Consider the following 23,442-nt stretch of genomic DNA (forward strand, 5'->3'; position numbering starts at 1 on the left):
GACTGTGGTCAGAGTTACCAACAAACGATTTGACATCTGTGGTATATTTATCGGCAAAACTGCCTAAAAAGGGAATACTGTTGGCAGAGTAAAGAGGATTATCAGGTATTCTGGTAGGTAGTAGGTAGATAGTTTGTGAAAAATCATTGCTGACAGCAAATATCTCAATATCTCTTCCAGCTTGATCATTGAAATTGGAGATGATAAGCCAGTTTGAGTTGTGAAGTTGAAATCCCCTAAGGAAGATGCCTTCTTTTTTAGGTATTTGATTTGCATAAAATCAAACTTCAGAAACAAATAATGAAAAGTCAGAGTGGTTTTCAATATTTTGTGAGTGATTGAGACATCAAATGAATATAAATGAATGGATTTTTTGCCTCAGATTTTGATCCAAAACAGATTGAAAAGAGGCATTCAAGATTTAGCAATCTCTAATGAAGTATACTATTGTGACAGAAGAACTCATGCCCTTACTGTTGGAAAGTTGAGTTGGATAATAGTCATTGAGCTGACCAGTTGAGTTCTGTTAAGAGTAACAGGTTGAGTTTAGATGTTTTAAGTGTGGTACACATAATTTTTATTGAAAGTGAGGTTGCAAATTTTTTTCTTTTGTTATTTTGTGTTTCTTAGAGTTTTTTGGTATCATTTTTCCGAGGAAGATTTTTTATAATCCACTATGTTATCAAAACTATACATTGAATGGTTGAGTGTTGGGAAGGAGAAATTAAAGAGTAAAGGCATGCAAGATGGTTTTACCTTAGATAGAGACAGGGGTTCTATGTTACACACGCACGCACACACACACCACTGGCCCATCCTTCAGTAATGATATTTTATTTTATACTGTGAAATTCAGTGGTAGATATAATCATTTGTAATTTCAAAATTGATATACAAATATTTGGGGCTTTATTATTATTATTATTATTATTAACATTCGACCTCCATGGAGTCAGAGATTCATCATGGGAGATACACACTGTCACACACAAAGCTTATCCAGTCCTGCCTTAAATTGATTCATTGTGTCTACATTCACAACACACACATACACACACACACACACACACTCAGGCAATGTATTCCACTCACCAACTACTCTCCATGTAAAGATTACATGATTGATATACAAATATTTGGGGCTTTGTTATTATTAACATTTGACCTCCATGGAGTCGGAGACTCATCATAGGAGATACACACTGTCACACACGAAGCTTATCCAGTCCTGCCTTAAATTGATTCATTGTGTTTAGTCTACATTCACAACACACACACACACACACACAATGTATTCCACTCTCCATGTAAAGGACCTTCTCCTCACTCCTCTGCTCACAACTTCCTTATACAGTTTCCAGTGATGGCATCTTGTTCTACCTCCCTATTCTATGAAAAACTCTTCCATGTCAACCTGATAACAATCCATGACCATATCCTCCCTCCTCTTCCTATTTATGAGGCTTTGTAATTTATATTCTCTCAATCTGTCGTACTCCACATTCCAAAGACCACTGACCACCTTTGTAAATCTTCTTTGGACCCTTTCTAAAATATAAGGTCTGACACAGAAAAAACGAGACTGCAAGTGTATCTCTTTTTATTTAACAAATTGAGAAAATCAACTATGATCCCCCTTCAAAATAGTTCCCTTCTGAGTTGACACACAGCTGCATACAGTGCTGCCAACATTCAAAGTAATTCTATAGATCATTTTCTGAAAGGCTGTTGAGAATCTCCACCATTTTTGCCTGCACATCTTCTACCGACAAAAATGGGTTCCTTTGAACACCACTTGATCTTCGGGAAGAGTTAGAAGTCACAGGGAGCAAATAGGGTGGGTGCTGAAGCACAGTGATGTTGCAATTGACTAAAAACTGCTTCACAGACAAAGCATTGTGGGCTGACGCGTTGTCTTGGTGCAAAATCCAACCATTTCTTTTTCACGCATTCATGTATTTCATCAAGACTTCAAAGTAATACTGCTGATTTACCAGTAGGGCCGCTGGAACCTACTCTGCCATTACAATACCCTGGATATCGAAGAAAACAGTCAATATGGCCTTGAACTTCAAACGACTCGTGTGCTTTTTTTTGGTCCTTGGAGATGTTGCTGACTTCCACTGCATTGATTGTCGCTTGGTTTCGGATCATACATAAATATCCAAGTTTCATCATAAGTAATTACTGAATTCAACAATCTGGTTCATTATTGCATTGCATAAAGTCCAAAAACAGTTCCTTGTGACGTTCTTTTTGTTCATCTGATAACATTTTTGGAACCATTTTTGCACAAACCTTTTTCATGTTCAATTCTTCTGTTAAAATGTGTCGAACACTTTCCCTGTCAAATGAACGTTCTCAGCTACAGCTCGAACATACAACCTTCTGTCTTTTCAAATCACATCTCGCACTTTTTTAATGTTGTCATCAGTAACATCTGTGTGTGGGTGGCATGGGCAATCATCATCTTTCATGCTTTCTCTGCCCGAAAATCATTCATGCCATTCAAAAATGTGTGCTCAAGACATGCACTTGTCATCGTAAGCCTCAATCAATAATTGAAAAGTTTCAATCATGAATTTCTTCAGTTTCACAAGAAACTTGATGTTAACTCGCTGTTCACTCGTACTGAGTAAAGCTATGGAGTTGAGCCTTGTCTCATGGTGACAGGTTAGAACATGCTCTATAACCATTCTCTTTGTCTCTCTGTTCCCAAGCTGTAGGGTTAGTCTTTTTTTTGTGTCGGACCTTGTATACTCATCACCATGAAAACCTGGTGACTAAATCTGTGCACAATAATCCATATGAGGCCTGATCAAGGCCTTATACAATGACATCATAACCTCTTTATTTCAGCATGTCAGGTCCTCTGCATCATCACCCTAATGTGACATCTTCACAACTTGTACAATGTGGTCCCTGAATTTCAGGTCCTTGTCCATCACCACTCCCAGATCTCTCATCTTCTCTACCTCTTTTAAAGTTTCTTCACCAAGTGTATACTTTGCATTCCATCGTTGCTTACCAAATTTCAAAACCTAACACTTTTGCAACATTGAACTGATAATTCCATTTACCTGCCCATTCATGCAATCTATTCGAGTCCTTCCCTGTAAGCCCATAACATCTACATTGCTTTCACCAACTTTGCATCATCTGCAAACAGCTGCATATCACCAGTTACCCATTCCAATATCATTAATATACAAAATGAATGACAATGTTCCCAAATCTTCCCCTGCAGCAAACTACTAATAACTTTCCTTTTTCTGTATATTGCATCCTCATATACAACTTTCTGATACATATCTGACAGTCAGTCATCGATCCAACTCAGATGTATGTTATCCAGTCCCATCCATTTCGATTTATTTAACAGCTTGTGTGGTAGTCTATCAAAAGCTTTTGCAAAATCTAAGTATACCACTGTATATGCATCTCCCTTCTCCAAGACATTTGTCACCTTGTTAAAGTATACATAAGTAAGTTAGTAAAACACGATTTCCCTTTAACAAACCCTTGCTGATAACCACAGAGAATACTGCTGTTATCAACCGATTTTTGTATCCTACTTCTCACCATCTCTCTCTCTAGTATCTTTAACCACAACTCCAGATATACAGATTAGCCTACAATTTGTAGCCGCAGCTTTATCACCACCTTTATGCAGTGGAACAATTTTACTATCTTTCCAGTCCCTTGGAACATCTGCTCTTGTAAGACTCTTATTAAACAGGCATGCCAATGCTAATGCCATTTCCCTGGAACATTCCCTTAAGATGCATGGTTATATGTCATCAAATCTTTATGGACATATAGCCTTATTGACATCAAGGTTATTTATTTCCTCAAATACCTCCTGCTCACTCACAATTAAGCCATCTTCTCCTATATCCTCTGCATTTAAATTTAACATGATTTCTCCCTGAGGATGAAACATCTGTATAAATATCTGTCTTCTGCAGCAGTTACCATTCTACCATTTCCATCCATTAACATCATCTTACCATAATCATTCTTCCTTCTACTTGCTATGTATCTGAAAAACTCTAGAGGTTTTCTTGGCCTGGTTTGCTAATTTCTGCTCATACGGCACTTTTGTTGTACTAACTGAGTCACTCTTCTCTTTATACTTTTCATGTAACTAATTATTACCATTATTCATCTTGTACTGCCTGCAAAGTGCCTTCTTCTTCCAGATTTCATGCTTGAAAACCTCATTCATCCATTTTACACGTACTGTATTCAGCCTTTTGAATTTTGGAATACATTCACAGACTGATGCTGTTATGTATTTCTTTGTCACTTCCCAAGCAGCATTTATTTCTTTGTTTTTTTTTTTTTGTCATAAATGTCAGCTAGTCAGCTGGGTGATCAAAATGTACAGTCATCCCTCGACTTACATTCAGGTTTTGTTCCATCCGGCAGGATGTAAGTCGATACATTAAATCAACAGAGTTATAGGGGTTAGGGATTTAACTGCAATAAGTATACTGTCATTTTAATTTGTAAACCTTATTATAAAACTCTAATGTGTGTTACTGCCACTATAAAACAGGAGAGTAATCACCCAAATCTTCCTCCACCATCGCATCTTGATTACCTTCCCTTTGTGAACGATCAGGCTGTGGCTCTTCTGGTATAACCTTTGTTTTTTTTTGACGAAAATGTCCAATGTGCTTTGCTTATTCCTCTTCTTCTTTTTTTCATCATAAATTTGTTCATAGCAAGCAAACACATCATGTACTTTCGCTTCTATTATTAAGTAGCATTGAACATTGGGGTCCATGTCTTCATCCATTTTGAGAACATCGCTAACTGCAAAGAACATTTCTGCAAGACTTCACTGTAAATTGTTTACTACCTCTTCCTGTTTCTCTTTTCCCTCTTCCTTTTCTCGTTTTCCTCTTCTGCAACAGTTGTTCCTCCAGTTCAATCCAATTCTTCGTTGGTCAACTCTTCAGGGAGACTTTCTATGAGTTGAATTATGTCGTCATCATTCACTTCGAGATTCAGATTGTTTGCTAGGCCCACTATTACAAACTTCCAAAATCATGCACAAACCTTTTTAATGTGTTTTTCCATATGCCACTCATACATTGAGAGGTCACTTCGTCCCAAGCCACAGCAATATTATTAATAGCATGATAAATATTGAATGTTTTCCAGAATTGCATGAGCGTCTGGTCATTTCCTTCAGTAGCAGAAATGGCTTATGAAAAAGTTCTCCATAGATAATAAACCTAAACCTAACACTTATATTTTTTTAATGTCTGAAATAATGTGGGTTCTACGGCCGATTTTCTTGAGTTTACAGGACGAAAAACCCAAGTTTCTGGGAGAAAAAACCCACTTGCCCGTGCCAGAGATCGACTAACTTGGGAATCAGTCAAAAAAAGGCTTAGAAAAATTTCCTCTAGTTGCCGACTAGACTCGAAACCAAGTCTTCCTTCATGCAGCCAAGCACTGTGGTGTCAAACGTCACATCCACTGAGCTTAAAAACGGCCTCGCCTACTCCCTGTATGTACGGGAATAAAAAGGTGCTAGCTGATTTTTTTTTTTTTTTTTTTTTTTTTTTTTTTTTTTTTTTAAGATAATAAAATTAAATACTGCAAGAACTCCCTGATCCATTGGTTGGATCAGTGTTTGGAGGGAGAAACATGAACTTGATGAAGATCACTGCTATAAGAGGGATGACCTGGAGCATTATCTAAAATTAATAAAATTTTAAATTCTACATTTTATTTCACACAACAGCTTTTTATTTCACTTGCATAACAATTGATTAAGGCATCCTCAAACAATTTTTGAGGTCATCCATGACTTTGGAGCAATAAGAAGTCATCCATGACTTCTTATTGCTCCGATAATGAACTGGGAGCATGCTTCCTAATATTTTTGAAGATTTGTGGATTCTCACTGTGCCATATCACAAATAGTTTCAGTTTATATTGCCACATTACCCATAACAGAATCGTAGAGCTTTGAAACTAGGTACAGATTTTAGCTTTTTGTGGATGAATGTCTGCTCGGGCATTTTTTTCCGAAACAAGAACTTCTCATCAATATTAAATGTTTGCTGTGGCAAATAATTTTCCTCCATAATAATTTTATCCAATTTTTCCACAAACTCCTAGGCAGTCCTCTCAGCACTTGCAGATTCCCATATATTTTCACATTATGCAGCACAAAATGCTGCTAGAATCTCATGAACCAACCGGAAGCGTTCAATTCATAGTCATAATCGGGTTCTACTTTCTTCTTCAGCATGTTGAAGAGACTTAGTGCCTTAGCGGTTATGGTCACAGTGCTAAGGGGATATGCTCTTTTGGTTCAGGTCCTCTATCCATGATGCAAGTAGCTTTTCCATATCTGACAGGATCTTGTCATTGCTTCGTCACTATCGTCGATTTAATGGAAGCAGATCCTTTCACAGCCTCTACGATTTTATCCTTATTTTTCAAAATGGTCATCACTGTAGAATGAGACCATTTGAAGTCATGTGCGATCACATTGACGGGCTTACCAGCTTCGTGTTGCTTTATAACTTGCAACTTCATTTCAAGATCAATTGCTCGCCTCTTTTTCTGTGATTCTTCACTAGGTTTTTTAAATGTTAAATATTTGGCAATGTTTTGTGCAACAAAGCATCATGAAATATTTAACGATAAACACAAATAACCCATTTCTCAAACACAAAATCAACAGAGGAACTGTTTAAGGCACGTGCCGACTGCTGAGGGAGGTTGCTGCTGAAAGCGCTGTTGCCACTGTGCATGCTTTACCTTACCCTCGCTTGCATCTTGTTCGAAAGTATAGTTGGGATGTACTGAATATTTTTCCTAGTTTGCTTTATTTTTATTATTTATTTATTTTGAATTTACTACATTGAAATTACTCCTCTTTATGACTGAATGTTTTTAAAAATTTCTTTATCTATACATGCTCTTTCTGTTGGTGAGATGCCAGAATTTTTAAATGTTGGCTGTATTATTAAATATCAGTTTAATAATACAGCAGTTCAGTATTTGTTATGAATGGAAATTTATTTATAATTTAGCTGCTATAATTCAGAATGTTTTTCATATGTTCAGCCTGTATTGTGAATCAGTATTTGTATTTTAAATGGTTATATAAAATGCAAATATGGATATCAGTTAATCAAAAAATTAGAATACCTAGTTGCACACATTTTTTTTAACTGATATCCATATTTTACATAAACTACTTTTGGGATGCTTTGTGACTTCATAAAGTTCATTAATAAAAAAGTAATAAGCTAATTGGGAAGTTTTTGGAAAGTATGTGCTACCATTATAGCACTAAAAGAGTAGGATAGTATCATTCACAATGATAGGATAAAGATATGAAATGAGGTAAAAATCACAGAATCCTTCAGCAGATCACACCAATCTAACAAATAATAAATCAGAACAGTTTATTGAATCTTTTTTTAAAAAAATAAATCAGATTTTCTAAATTTTTTCCCTTGCTAGTGTTTTAATGTGTTTTTTTCATAATGGCTAATAAGAATGGAAAGTCTTTAGGTTATGGATTTGGCTTTCTAATCCCAATAAAAAAATTGCATAATACTTAGATGAAATGTCACAAATTTTCATTTGTGACATTTAATGATACTATTTGTAACGTTGTCAGGTAGACGGGGCCAGTGATGTCACCGGACACAGTGGCAACTCGGCAAGCAAATTTTATTAGAGCAACTATTATTTCGAAATATTGATTTTGAAATAATAGTTGCTTCATCATAGTTCATTAAAAATTTGTCTGGGTTTTGTTTTCATATGTGTAAATAATGAATAGATTGTCTGCCTTTGTTTTTTCTTTCATATGCTATGATGCAGATTTAATTGGAACAAATATCTGATATATAAAAAATATACAAATCAATTTTAGGACCATATTTATTGAAATGGCACTGCATCTATGTAGTCTTCTTAGCAATCAATGGAGTTACAGAATGTTTTGTGTATGCTGCTATGAACCAACATGCCATTGATAGGTATTGTAAAACATTATAAATTATGTGTAAGAGAAAGTTCATTAAACTATTGTATCTTACAAATCAAAACGGAAGTGTTCAGAATTGTATATTCTTATATGCATGACCTGTGAATATATACACCCTCTGTTCCAAAAAGAAACCAAACTTTTGATAGAAAATAAAACACAGGCCAATTATAATTATTCAAATCATTTATTTCAATCAATATACTCTCCCTCAGCTTTGATACAGTGTTTGGTACGGTCAATTAATTCGTTAAATGAGTTTTTTATATCGGCTTTTGGGATACTGTTGAGGGTCGTGGTTACTGCCGCTTGAACGTTTTCAATGGTGTCGTATCGCTTTCCTTTCATCGGCAAATGAAGTTGGGGGAAGAGAAAGAAGTCACAGGATGCTAAATCGGGTGAATATGGCAAGTGATCCAACACACAAACTTGGTTTTTGCTCAAAAACTGTCTCACAATGTTTGAACAATGAGATAGTGCATTATCGTGCAAAAGTGACCAGCTGCCTGCATCACGATATTCATGCCATATGCGATGAATTCTCGCTATTAATCACTTTAGAACTTTGAGATAAAACTCACAATTGACCGTTTGGCCAGGTAGAACAAATTCTTTGTGCATAATGCCCTTGGAATTGTAGAAACAAATCAGCATTGTCTTTACTTTTGACTTCTCCAAGTGAATTTTTTTTGGATGCCCCTCTTCTGGTGGTCTCCACTCAGCACTCTGGCACTTTATTTCAGGCTCATACTCAAAACACCATGTTTCGTCACCAGTAATGATCATTTCAAGGAAGTTTGAGTCCTTATGAGCAGTATTAATGAAGTCCTTGCAGTGTTCAATTCGATACATTTTTTGGTCGTCGGTCAACTTGTGGGGAACAAATCACGAATTCAATTTACGAAGTCCCAAACTCTGGTCAAAATGTTGTGCACAGTTGATTTTGGAATCCCTCAATTCATCTTCAATCAATCTCACTGATGATTTCGGGTTTTCTTTGATGAAATCACGCACTTTTTGAATGTTAACTTCGCTCAGTCCAGTTTTTGAACAGCCCGGCTTTTTGTCGTCATCTAGCATCTCACGACCTTTGAAATTGCTTAAACCACTCATAAACTTGAGTACATGATAAGCATTCATCATCGTATGCGTTTGAAGCATTTGATGCTTTTCGGTAACATTTATCAAGTTTAACACAAAAGTCAATCGCAGCTCTCTGTTTGAAACTCATTTTACGACCATTCGTCAAAACACACTGTCACTCTTGGCACTATAACTCGGCTTCTAATGAAACAAATGTCAAACAGTTGACACAACACTAATGAAGGTTGCCGCTTTCGACAGCAAAAAGATAAAACAAGTGGCGCCACTAGTTTCTTCTACTTTCGAAAAGTTCAGTTTCTTTTTGGACAGAGGGTGTGTGTGTGTGTGTGTGTGTGTATATATATATATATATATATTTTTTTTTTTTTTTTCAGAATCATCAAACAATATTACTCCTTTTGGGGAAGGGGGGTGGCATTAAAAATGCCCATGACTTCAAGTGATTTGCTAATTACTTCAAGTCATGGCTTGGCATGGGAATACATATAACCTCAACAGTGCTAAGAGGCAAAGAGTATCTGCTTTCCAATTTCTAAAACATCTGGATTAAAAGAAAGTTACTTATTCCATTGGACTTGATTTTCTATAAATGAAGGAATTTGATGTCATTTTTTTTTGGGGGGGGGGATTCTACTTCTTATTTCACCTATATAGATTAAGTTACATGTGGAGAGCTTGAAAAATTTGTGATGGCTCACCAGTCATACAAATATCTCACTTGTTATTTTTTATCCCAGGTGTACACTACCATGGTCACTTAATATATCAGTCACATTTAATCCCAGATCTTGTCAATGCTATGGTTAATTTTTACCTTGTATAACTACCAGACCGGTTCCCGGGTTAGTCGATCTCTGGCATGGGCAGGCGGGTCTTTCATCCCGTAAACTCAAGAAAATCGACTGTAGAACCCACACTATTTCAGACATTAAAATATATTGTGTTAGGGACCACGAGATGGCGGCACTTGTTGAACTGCCTCTTCACTGTGTGCCACTTAATTAGTGATAGCCTTGGGCCAACTATCTCTGATTGGTTACTACCAGTGGAGATTGAACTGCCCACTCAGTCTCCAAAAGTTAGATAGGGCTAAACGTCCTCGCCTACTCCCTGTGTGGGAACAAAAAAAGGCATTAGCTGATTTTAGCTGATAACTACCAGAAGTACATAAGTTAATGTTTACTACTTATGCATTAGTGTGCATAGTTTGTGAAGAAAAAATTCATGCATTTTATAAGCGATACAAGTCCATTTATTATTATTTTTTATTAATGATACTATTTAATGACACTATCTGTAACATTGTCAGGTAGACAGGGCCAGTGATGTCACAGGACATGGTGACAACTCACCATACATTTGAAAAACATTTAGTTTAGAGTGGAAGTTTTTTCATGTGGCTATGCTACCAATTATATATTTGGTTTAATCCTTTATCCAAGTGTAAGCAAACAAAGTTTGCACCTGAAGTATTTTCAGGACTGGGGCAATTCGTGGTAAGGTGGTATAAGTTCTGATCACTTGCCTTAGCATCCCATAATGCAAAGCACATATCCTTATGGGTACGTATAATGCTATGCATTATGGAAAGGGTCACTACCCAGACCGGTTTCGACCTTTATTGGGTTCTCGTCAGTGGGAGTCAGACCCAGAGATAGTGATACTAAGGTAGAAGTAATGCAGAAGTCATATCACCATATACCAGTTGCCAAAGGTGTCAACACCTTATTATTAAAATTCTCTGGATTAGAGATAGTTGATGGAAGTTTTTTCACTTGGCTATGCTACTAATTGTATATTTGGTTTAATCCTTTATCCAAGTGTAAGCAAACAAATGTCAGGACTGGGGCAACTCGTGGTAAAGGTGGTATAAGTTCTGATCACTTGCCTTAGTATCCCATAATGCAAAGCACATATACAATTGGTAGCATAGCCAAGTGAAAAAAAAAAAAAAAACTTCCATCAACTATCTCTAATCCAGAAAATTTTAATAATAAGGTGTTGACACCTTTTGGCATTTGGTATATGGTGATATGACTTTTGCATTACTTCCACCTTAGTATCACCATCTCTGGGTCTGGAAAGTGACCCTTTCCATAATGCATAGCATTGTACATACCCATAAGGATATGTGCTTTGCATTATGAGATACTAAGGCAAGTGATCAGAACTTATACCACCTTTACCATGAGTTGCCCCAGTCCTGAAAATACTTCAGGTGTAAACTTTGTTTGCTTACACTTTGCTAACAACATCCAACAAAGTTGGATGTTGTTATAGACCTGATAATATGGAGGGTAGTGACCAGGAAATGTATAAACAAATTAGCCAAGAAAATAGGAAAAAGGGTGATCGTAATGAGTGATTTTAATTATGGCAGTATAGATTGGGATGATGAGATAGCAACTGAAAGTAAATGAGTTTCTTGAGTTTTAGAAGGACATGATGTAACAGATGGCACATGGAGATTGAGGAGCTTGGATTTGATCATCTCATTAGAAGATGTTGTTATAAATGCGGTGTCAAATCTCCCTCCATTTGGAGAGAGTGACCATGAAGTGATTACTCGGGGGGGGGGGCATTGCCAGCCATGTGAGGACTAATGTGAAGAAAGGGTATATGTTGAACTACAAGGCTGGTGATTATGAGAAGCTCAGGAGACAGCTTGGAACTGTAGCATGGAATGAGGAGTTGGGTGGAAAGGAGATCAATGCTGCTTAGGTGATATTCAAGAACTATGCAGTAGCAATGTCTAAATGTATTCCAAAGGTCAGAAGGTTAAATAAGGTAGGTGTGAAATGAATGAAGAGATTAAGCATGCAATATAGAGAAAAAAAAAAGATATTATTGAGACAACAATGCTCTTATCTTTGATGGACAGTATGGATTTGCTAAAAAGAGGTCATGTTTTAGTAATTTACTTACTTATTATAATAAGGTGACAGCAACATTGGCTGTGAGAGATGAATACACAGTAGTATACTTCAGGGGCGAATGCTGGTCTTGAAATTCACAATCTTGCTCTTATCATTCAGGGAGTGAGAGATGTGATTGAAGTTTGATTAGCGGAATAATGAATTACTGACCATTTAAAACTATATACAGGTAACCCTCGTATAATGCGGTACTTATACAACGTGGTCTACAAATTGTAGTAATCCTTGTTGAACGCACTACTTATACAACAGGGTTTCGATATAAGACGGTCTACAAACTGTAGTAACCCTTTATCTTTTCATATATATTCTTCAACGCGCTACTTAAAAATCAAATTTTATCTTCGTTAAGTTTGCGTCTGCCCGTATTGCACATGTAGTTATAAGTAGCGAATTTATATTAGGGGAAATACCCATTAGCACGCAGGGGGACCTCCCTTCAGAGAGTTGTGTGTGGTGGGGCAGTTTCAAGGAAGCAGAGGGTTACAAGTGGGGTCCCACAGGGCTCAGTACTGGGACCTATATTGTTTAACCTTTATATCAATGACATTGTCAGTGGATTGCAAGGGGATATTCAGTTGTTTGCAGATAATGCGAAGCTGGGAAGGATTATTAGTAATAGTGCAGATGCGGCAGCCCTTCAAGAGGATTTGAATAAGCTAGATAGATGGGCAAATGAATGGGATTATCAGTTTAATGCAGCAAAATGTAAGGTCTTGAGGTTTGGGAAACATCGATGGGACACTGCATACTCTATGGGAGGAGTTATACTGGATGAAGTAGGGGAGACAAGAGATCTGGGGTTGATGATTGATAGAAACCTGAAATTTAGGGGACATATTGCAAAGGTGGTGAAGGTAACACAGAGGATTGCTGCAATAATGAGAAGGACACTGACCTGCAGAGATAAAACAGTTATCATTCCATTGTATAAGACCCTGATCAGACCACACTTGGACTATTGTTCTCAGATTTGGTCCCCAGGATTTGAAGGGGATAAATTAACTGTGGAAAGGGTACAAAGGCAGATAACAAAGTTGGTTTCAGGACTGTACAATGCTAGTTATGAGGATCGGCTGAGGGAATGTGGACCGCAGAGTTTGGCGGATAGAAAAAGGAGAGGTGATATGATTGAGACTTTTAAACTGTTGAGAGGTGGTTACAGGGTTAACACTGGGGTGTTCTTTTGCTTGGTTGAACAGCGGGAAGGAAGGATGACAAGAGGCTATATCCCTGGAAGTTACGAAAAGAAACTGTGAGCCAGAGCATGAGGAGTGGTTTCTTTGCATGGAGGGTAGTTGAACTGTGGAATGCATTGCCCGATGGAGTGGTGAGAGCGAGAACGGTCAATGAGTTTGTGTTTCTTGGGGGGGGGGGGGACCTCCCCTCAATGAGTCTTGATAGACTTTGTGTTTCTTAGGAAGGACATCCCACGATGAGTCTTTTGACTCCATGGAGGCCTGAATAATAATAATAATAAAGTGTTTATTGTTGAAAGTTGTCTTTGTTTTCTGCCAGGAAAGCGCATTAATAATCATAAGTGTGTTAATCTCAAGCTGAGCGCTTTATTTTTTGGTGAGTTACATACAATATGTAATGCTTTTTTTATGTAAAAAAAAATATTTTTATAGTAATGGCCATTTAGAGCACTTTTGCAATATGGTTGAAAATGAAATTAGTGAATTAATTGATGGAGAAATAGATTTAAATGAGGAGGAACTGGTACAGTTAATAGATGACATCGAACCAAATGGCGGGGAAGTTCTGATTGTGATGAATCCGTTAAAGAATTCAGTTTAAATAAATTAGCAGAAGGATTGAACTTGGCAAGAAAGGAAGTTATTTAATGGATAATAATCTCCCACTGGAGCGCTCCGGAAAATTCACGAGACAATTGGATATTTGTTTAGTTCTGTATTATGAACTTAATAAAAAAATTGCAGCATAGTGGTAAGCAAGATCTTATTACTGACTTCTTGATAACTAAACCAACCGAAGTATGCAATGAGAATTATAAAAATGATGTCCAAGAGATTTCAAGTGATGATGAAGTGCGGCCTCTCGTAAATAAAGAACATCTACAAAATGTTAGTTTTGAAGAGAGTGATGATGATTAAAATATACACTTTATTTTATTTTGCCTAAAACATTTATGTATTATGTGCAATGAAGTTTACGTACAATTTATAATTTTTTATAATTCTATACTATGCATTTGTTTCATAGTTTATTGTTTTCTTAATTTACATGAATTAAATAAAAATTTTTTTTGTTGGATATGTCATTGTTTATATAATCTTTAAAAAAAACGATTTCGGAAACCTAACCCTACTTTTTCTATGTGATCTGAGTCTCGCATAACACAATTTATATAACATGGCATTTTTGTGGAACCTAACATCCACGTTATATGAGGGTTACCTGTATTTCGAAATTTATGTACATTTAATTATACAAATACAACATTTATTTTACAAATGATATTCTATCTTTTTCAATTTAGCTACTTGAATACAAATTCTACTCTACGGTTCTTCTTTATGAACTGGTCAATAACATCGTCATAAAAAGTTGGTTGTAGCTTAATTTTCCTAAGCAACACGTACACGTGTACAGGCTGCCTGAAGCTCACTGGCTAGAGCTACTTTGACTGCGTATGGCCTTGTGTTTAAGACAACGTGAAGAGAGCGGAAATGGTTATGCGCATGCATGAAATCACAGTGCCACAGCGAGGACCTGGAAGTGCCTACAACCGAGCAAGCCAAGGTAGCTTTGACTAGACTACTGCATAATAAGTTTATAGTCAAACTAGAATGGATGGAGCTGGATATTAGACCAGTGCATTCGATCGGAGATTGGCTGTCTGATAGGTATGAACAAGTTGTGTATGCAGGAGCAACATCCCAAAAGAGGAAAGTCACTAGTGGTGTACCTCAGAGATCTGTTTTAGAGCCATTGCTGTTTAACCTGTATTTTAATGATATTGGGGAAGATTTGAATGGAGACGTACAGCTGTTTGCAGATGATGCAAAGTTGGGACAAACTATGAGGAGTAGAGCAGATGTTGTGGCCTTCGAAGAAGACTTGAATAGACTGAATGAATGGGCACTGGAGTGGGGATGCCAGTTCAGTGCTGTGAAATGTAAGGTTTTAAAATTTGGAAAACAAAATTGCAGGAGTGGCTAGTGCATAGCTACTGCATAACTGCAGCACCCCAATTTTTCTCGATATATAAATATATTTATTAATTTATTTATATTTGCTTGTAATGTTTAATTTTATCATCAACCATCCTATACAATTCTCTTTTTTTGTAAAAAAAAAAATAATAAAAATCCATCTTGTAGCACTTAGGAGGGTGAAGGACGCTAGCGGCACTGTGTTTTCCACAGTGCCATTGCTACGCACGTGCAAGCATATGCATGCCATAGTGAGATGAGAGCTATTACCGTAATTTGGCACTGTCCATCGTGAAGTTCCACTGTTGTTTATATGCAGCTTGTGCTGGTAGTATAGTGCTTATCGTGTTTACTCCGTCTCTTTAAATGTTTGGACAATACAATTAAAGACATAACATTTGTTATAGTAATTTTTAAGAAATTTTGAATTATACTAAACTGTATAATTTTATCGATAATAAACAATATTTTTTCATGAAACAAAACAAGAAGAATATGTTTTATTTTTAAGTAATTTTGAATTATACCAAACTGTATAATTTTATCGATAATAAACAATATTTTTTCTTGTTTAATTTTTTTTTTTTAATTTTTACTATAATTTTGATATTTTATCCAAACACATATACACTGTATTTACAGTGTGTATGTATATTTCGAAAGTTGCAGCACCCCAAAGATTTCAAGCAACTGCAAAGATGGGATGTAGAATTTACTCTTGGTGGGGATATATTGTTGGAAGTTGAGGAAATAAAAAATCTTGGGGCAATGGTGGATAAGGATCTAAAATTTAGAGGACATATTGCCAAAATTGTGAGGACAACACAACAAATTTTGGTAACCGTGTAGAAAAGCTTGTGTTCATCATGCATGTTGTTTAATTTTGACGGTATATATCAGAACACAGAATTATAAGTAAATAATTATTTATTGACTTATTGCCGATATGTCGCTGGTGTTATAACCAGCATCTTCAGAGCACAGAAACAGTTTGTCACAGTGCACGACTACAACAACATAGTGTAACAAAGGGACTAGTTTAACAAAATTGTAGCAACAACACAAAGACTAAAGTCCTAATTAGGTACCTCCTATCTAAAAAAAAAAAAAAAACAGAGAGAGTAAGCAGGTACTAGTTATGTCTTAGGATGACTGTCTCCCAAATCTTTAGGGCAAATTTATACAGCCATATTTGTTGAGATTTGGAGTATGTTTCAAGGCTTCTGTTGCTTCTAAGAACAATCTCTCTGACTTGTAAAAGCTTCTGTGCAGTACTTTTGTTTTCTTCCAGTTGATCCTGTGTGTAAGGGTATCCAAAGCATCAAAATTCTAGATAGGAAACCCCTCCCACTATCCACCACAGAGAACTACAACAAAACAGTCACCATCCCATACATTAACCCCTTAATGCACCAATTAAAAATCAGCAAGCGGTCGTTTTTCCACAAATGTTTTTATTCTTTATTTTCTTTATACACAAAAGAACATTAACAAATCTTGGGAAAAAACACAAAAATTGTCTCTTTTTGCAAAAAAAGGTTAACTAAACTGCATCTACTTCGCAAAAACCGAGTTAGTAAACAGTCAGTACTCATATATCTTGTTTCTTTGCAAACCCTTTTATTTTATTGTGTTCATTCCTTTTTCTTGAGCAGAGGAAACACTACCGAGTTGGATTTTCTTTCTTTTCTGTTGGTGGTATGAAAGATGGAAAATGTCGTGCAGATAATCTCAGTGGTGCTGAGATATTTGATGGATGTCCACTTCTTGAAATCCTTGCAGTTTTATATTTTTCAATGGAGAGTTTGATTACTTTGAGGTGAAAATCAAGTAACTCCATCTTACTACTAGATTTTTGGTAAAGCACAAAAGCATTCCACAGTGCCAGGTCTAAGAGATGAAAGAAAATCTTTTTATAACACTTCTTGCCTCTCTTTCTGGGTACAACATACGAAGGCAGGTGTTGATCAATGCGATCAACACCACCCATGGTATGGTTGTAATCCAACACAAGTTGCGGTTTTTTTATTCTTCCTTTGCATGTCTCTATATCTACCATTGATGTAGTGTGAATGGTAGAGATAAGGGCGATATCCTTCTTGTCCTTCCATTTCATTATGCACGCTTTCCCTCTCTGAAAACCAAGTCAGAATTACTGTTTTTAGAGATGAAACAGACATTTCAAACAATAGCTGTAAAATCTGCTATGTAGATAACATTACAGGGCATATATATATATATATATATATATAATGGTAGGAAACAAACTTTACTAGCATACAGATGTGAGTTAAGCTTATGCAATTAAAGCCAGAAGGAAATAACAACAAAATATAAACTGTAAATAGTAAATTGTATATTGAAGACAGTTCTCTCCTCAAAATACACTAATGAGAGAACACAAATAATTTAAATAATCCAAGAACACAAATAATTGATTGGACATTATATATTGAAAGCAGAATAAAAAGGATTTGACAGGAAAACCATGAAGAGCAGTTCACAAACAATACAAAAAAAGATACAAATGGTTATGGAAAATAGAAGAGAACTAGATGAGTATGAAATTATGAAATGGAAAATACAGAATTTTGTATAATCCTAGCTGGGATAGTGGATTTAAAATGTTTCTCAGTAGGATAAAGAGAAGTGACAGTATCCAATCATGAGAATAGAAAATTCTCATGATTGCATGTAATTAAAAAACAAGGATGTATAAAAATTAAAACTTACATTTCTTACCAGCATGTGCTCAACTGATTTCTCCAAAACATCATATGAAAATATTCCTTTACTTTGAGCAGATGTGTTAATACCTTACAATTCTTCTCAGCAGTAAATTCATTGTGCTGTAGCAAGCTGCAAGAAGGGTCCAATCCAAGCCCAACTTATGTAGCATCATTATAACTGCTTTATGTAAGTTCAGTTCAGTTGACGATATGTGCATATTTTAGCTGCTGGAAACAAAGAAAGAACAGTGATATTTATCTTGAAAATTGTAATTCTTGAAGAATATTAAAGGAGAAAGATTTTTTCTCCACAGAAACTTGTGAGCACACAGCATTCTCATTTGTGAGAATAATGGTCATGTCTGCCTCTGGCAACCTATTCCATTCATTCACTCCTCTCTAAGCAAAAAATCTAGTTCTCACACAGCTTCCAGCTGTGACCCTTTTTCTCACCTGTCATGTCATGTATATATATATATATATATATTGGAAAATTTCATTATCCATACTCCATAAAACTTCTTTAATAACTTACATATTTTTATCATATTCCCTTATTCTACTTATCAAGAACACTTTGTAACTTACAAATCTACATCCTGTCCTTTGTAGCTTCTGCTTAATGATGGTACTCATCTATTTAATTACCATCTGAATAGAGGTAGAAGGGATGCAAGAAACAAAAAAACTGATTCACTGGATTTTAACTTAGATTGCATATAAATGGTGACATGCTGCTACTTATATTTTTTTATTTGTTTTAGAGGAATGTGAAAGGAATTATGAATGTTATTTTGCTTGTGCAGTACTCATTGAAATATTTAGAGAAATGACAAAGCAAAAAGAAACATTTATTTAAATAATGGAATAAGTCAATAAGAGACAGACAACTACTCCAAGTGTCAGTTTGTCTTTCAATAAAGAATGGCATGGAGATCAGCATTTAGGACACTAAGTGCAAATGTTCTTAAATTTCAATTATCAGCAATGTTGTTTTTCAATCAGTAAGAATAAAAGAATGAAATTCACCAGCAAGGTTCCTTTTCAGAAATTTTTTACAGATATTAATTTATTTGGTGGGTTTTATTAGTTGTAATTCAACTAATTAGGAAGAATTACACCTGGTATAAGTAATCCTGTTTCTAAGAGATGTAATGTATAATAATAAATCCTGAATTATAATTGCCATTGTGGAAACATAGAACTCCATTATATGTTTGCTTATATTTTTTTCTTCTTTAGGCTTAATCAATATGTTTGCAGTGATGAGGAAAGAAGCTACTAAAAAATAAAAAAGTAGTTTTGACACATTGATTCATTCATTCATTCATTGTGCCCTTAGAAATAGCTTTATCTAAACAATTTGTTTTTTAAATTTGTCCATCACATTATTGAGTATAATGCATAAAACAGTTTTGTATTTGTTGTTTCTAGTCCTGTTCTAATGATGCTAGTTTAAAATTGCAAGTAATTAACCACTACTTTTTTAAAATTGTAAAATTTTACAATTTTAAAAACAATTTTAAACTACATTTGTAAAATTGTCCTTCCTTCCATTAAACTAGGCAATCATACTTAAAATCAGTACCCGATTCTGTTTCAAACAGAATAAAGAATTCCATTACTATTGGTAGTAACTGAATTAAAATAATATGAACTTTTAAGCCAGGATCTCTTATGTACATATTTAATGGCTCTCCAGTCACTCTTTCATAATGCATCATTTAAAGTAAGAAACAAAACATCATTAAGGTATTTGCTAGAGACATCTATGCCATATGCTACCTGCACATGGCTGTTATTTCTTGCATTTGGTAAGTTTGACATGTTCATGCTTATTTACAATAAATTAGGAATTACACCTGGCATAAGTAATCCTGTTTCTAGGAAGTGTAATGTATAATAATAATAAATCCTGAATTATAATTGCCATATGTGGAAACATAGAACTCCATTGTATGTTTGCTTATATTTTTTTCTTCTTTAGGCTTAATCAAAAGATGATGCTGCTGTCTATAAGTTTTTTGTGTGTTTCTTATTATTTAACATCATTATTTGGAAGTGCTGGTTTTATTATGGCCAACTGCTTTAATATGGCAGCTCGCATCATTCATAGGTAACATCATTTTAAAATTTTCTGTTAAATAATAATAATCTTATCATAGACATGGAAGTAACTATACAAACAGAAATCATTTATTATAAGGATGAAAAATATCACTCCAGTCATTGTTTTTGTAGTAGCTTCTAGTATAAACTCATAACATATGGAAAAATTTGTCATTATTACAAATACCATGATTTTCAGTCATCATGGTGTCCTGTTCTTAAGGGGGGGGGAGGGTATGCAGGATACTCTGATAATCCAACACAGGTTAACTATTTCTCCATCCTGTCATGGAGAAATAGTTAAATCCTATTCTCATCCTAAGTATTTCCATATTTAATTTATCATCCTTCATTGCACTTAAATAACTGAATTTTCAGTTGTTGGTTTGCCACTAAGAAAGCAGTTGGTATTTTAAAAACAGAAAAAGTCTGCCTGTTTTCATAGTTTTAATCTTTTTGATGCTGATTTTCATACTAGATTAGTTACATTATTTAATGTAGCTAAAAAGTCTTGAAAGCTTTTTAGGTTTATTAAATTCAATGAACATTACCACTGATAGAGTAAGGAACAACACATCTTCAGTCTGAATCATAACATTTGGATCAATCTTCATAACTTAGTAACAAACAAACACATTATCACAGTAATAAAAGAAACTTAGTTTTAATAGCAAGGAGTGAAACGAGGATATTAGGAAAGAACTTGATGTTGTTAGCATCCAGGAATATGTTAACAGAACTAATCTCAGGTGGTATGGTCACTTAAACAGAATGGAAGAGGAAAATTAGCAAAACGAGTGTTCCCTGCCAGATTGGCAGGAGAAAGACCAAGATATAGGTGGATTGATACAGTAAAAAGTGTCTTAGAAATATAAGATCTGATAATGTTGGAGTCTTGACAGATAACAGATTGATTTGCAGGAAAATTGTAGACAGTTAGTAATGATGTAAGTTCTTCGTGTAGTACTATCATAATATTCTGTACACCCCCCTTGAGAGTACATGTCAGGAATTTGATGATGATAAAGAATAGGGTATTAGTTCAGGAGCACATCTATTGAACATAATCAGTGAGATGAAATTATGATCAGAAGCTTTTTTTTTTCCCTCTTGTATTCAGGTTGTTCAAGAGTCTTCTGATGGCTTTTTTTTAGTGAAAGGGTGAGAAAGAGATGAACTAAAGTTACATTCAGTAGCTTTTGTGAAGGATCAGAAAGCATACAACCTCCATTGGTACAGGTGTCAGTTTTCTGCATTTAGCTCTTTAAAAGTCAGGCTTAGCACATGTTAATGATTGTTTTACAAGTGTTGCTGACATCAGTGTAGGCTGGTGTAAAGCTGTTTGTCTCAAGCCACTTTTTTTTCCTTTAACATGAGGATGGTTTTGTGAGTAAGATAGGTGTTGAATCTGCCTCTACTCAGTGAAAGTAACCTTGAAATACTCACTTAGATAGTGGCCAGCTTTTGAGGAAAATATATTGAGAGTAAAAAGCAGGTGGTTATGAAAAAAAAGCTCATATTAAGAGATGTCATGTTCGATAGTATGAAATGGTGAATTAGATGGAAAGGAGGCAAAATGAGCTTCATGATTAATCACAAGAATAAGAATATTTTCTAAAGAATATAATATACTTTCTACATGCAGTTTGACATGACCAAATATAAGATTTTCACTTCAAAATATTAAAGCTAACTTTTTTTAAAAAATTGGATGGATATCAGTATGGAGTATGATGTTCATCTTTACTCTTCTGTTCTTAAGATTGGGTTGAGTACCACATAGATAAGGAACTTCCACCATTCGCATCCAAAGTATGCTCTTTCATATACCAACACCTTTGAAAAACTTTATGCCATGTTAATCTTGGTCTTCTTGTGGGCTTTGTATCCATAGTACCCTCAAATGCCAGTTGAGGAAGTCTGTCTGGTTCAATTTGCACAATGCGATCAAATCAACAGAGTTGATGCTTTTTAAATGTGTTAAGAATTGTTGAGTTAGTTTAATTAGAAACAGATGCTGTTTGCAGCCACTTACTATTAGACACTGCTGTTGCCTGTTGAACCATTGGAGGCATTTCATTTCCCTCTTACGACTCGTATCTGAGAAGCATTCTCCTATCTGACACCTGCGGACATGCCCTTTGGGGTTTCAGGTTACCCCTGAGGGCACACTTACCATGCAAGTTACATATAGATAATGCATAAGCATATTTGATATCTACCACCAAAGAGCAAGACAGCATAATTATCTTTAATAATAGCTGGCAAGAACACCTCGTATTGTTAGCAGTGATATGCTATATTCATCAAAAAGGTTGTCATGTCAGTGTTGTTTGAAAAGTTAAAAAAATTAGATTAGAAAGTTATTTTTTTATTAAATAAAAAATATTCTATTCTGTCTAATCTGTAACTACTCACGAGCTGGCAAAGGCTACACACCATCTGCAAGTGGGCGAGCATATTTGTTGATCCCTGTATAAGAAGAATATAAGACTAAGCTAGGAAGGTGACACATTTGTTTTGGAAATAGGAAATACAATATGAGAAGTACTTAGGCAAAAAAAAAAAAAAACTCAGGGAGTGTTTTTTTTTTTTTTTTTTTTTATATGCTATTAATAGAAGAAAATGTATCATTTCATGGCAACGGTAGAGAGGTGAATGAGCAGTTCATTAACATATTCACTAGTGGAGTTGCGTCTTGCTTGTCTGAATTTTATTTATAAAATATAATATCATGATCAGTATGAAATGTAATTTTATCTTATTTCAAGTAAAAAAAAAAGTTTTTATTTTTGAAAATATTTTAAGGATAAGCAAGTTGCTAATATTATGTTGTTTTGCATCTTTTGAGGTATCCATACAACTTGTAAACTCATTACATTTCTATACAACTTGTAAACTCATTACATTTCTATACAACTTGTAAACTCATTACATTTCTCAGCTTAACATGTATTATTATTATCAGTTTTCCAACAGGAAACTTAAGTCTCTTACCTATTTTATATCTATATTTCAATTGTTAAAAGAATTGAACATTGAATTGTGTCTTTAGTAACATATGCACATACACACCATGTATATAAATTCTGTTTACAAAATTATTGATCTATCAAATTGACAACATTAATTCTGATAAACTTATTTTATTAATTTTTATTATTTTCAGTATTTACTTCATAAGCTTCTACTTTAAGGACAGTGGTTTTCAGCCCTTGAAAGGCCTTGTTCCTAATCCACTGGTAGTGATAGCATTTTGTATTTCATTCTTTGTATGTTTTTTGTCTGAGGTAAGAATTCATATTCCCATAATGTCAGTAACTAATTTGATTAGAGCAAAAATGTTAAAGTTT

The 23,442-nt window shown here is 35.0% G+C and overlaps 1 protein-coding gene across 2 annotated transcripts in view; it reads left to right on the plus strand.

The window, feature by feature from the left end:
- LOC150109191 (man(5)GlcNAc(2)-PP-dolichol translocation protein RFT1) overlaps positions 1-23,442 on the plus strand; it is a 153,396-nt gene that overhangs the window by 118,821 nt on the left and 11,133 nt on the right. The window contains exons 11-13 of one of the 2 annotated variants that reach the window (XM_090406111.1): positions 7,919-8,024; positions 19,968-20,096; positions 23,259-23,379. In XM_090406111.1, coding sequence (XP_090262237.1) covers positions 7,919-8,024; positions 19,968-20,096; positions 23,259-23,379 — 356 coding nt within the window. The remainder of the gene's footprint in view (positions 1-7,918; positions 8,025-19,967; positions 20,097-23,258; positions 23,380-23,442) is intronic. The other variant, XM_090406120.1, reaches the window with a different exon arrangement.

The sequence above is a fragment of the Typopeltis vanoorti genome, chromosome 2 (assembly GCF_054136105.1).
Source record: "Typopeltis vanoorti isolate ZY-2024b chromosome 2, IOZ_Tvanoo_1.0, whole genome shotgun sequence".
Lineage (NCBI taxonomy): Eukaryota > Metazoa > Arthropoda > Arachnida > Uropygi > Thelyphonidae > Typopeltis > Typopeltis vanoorti.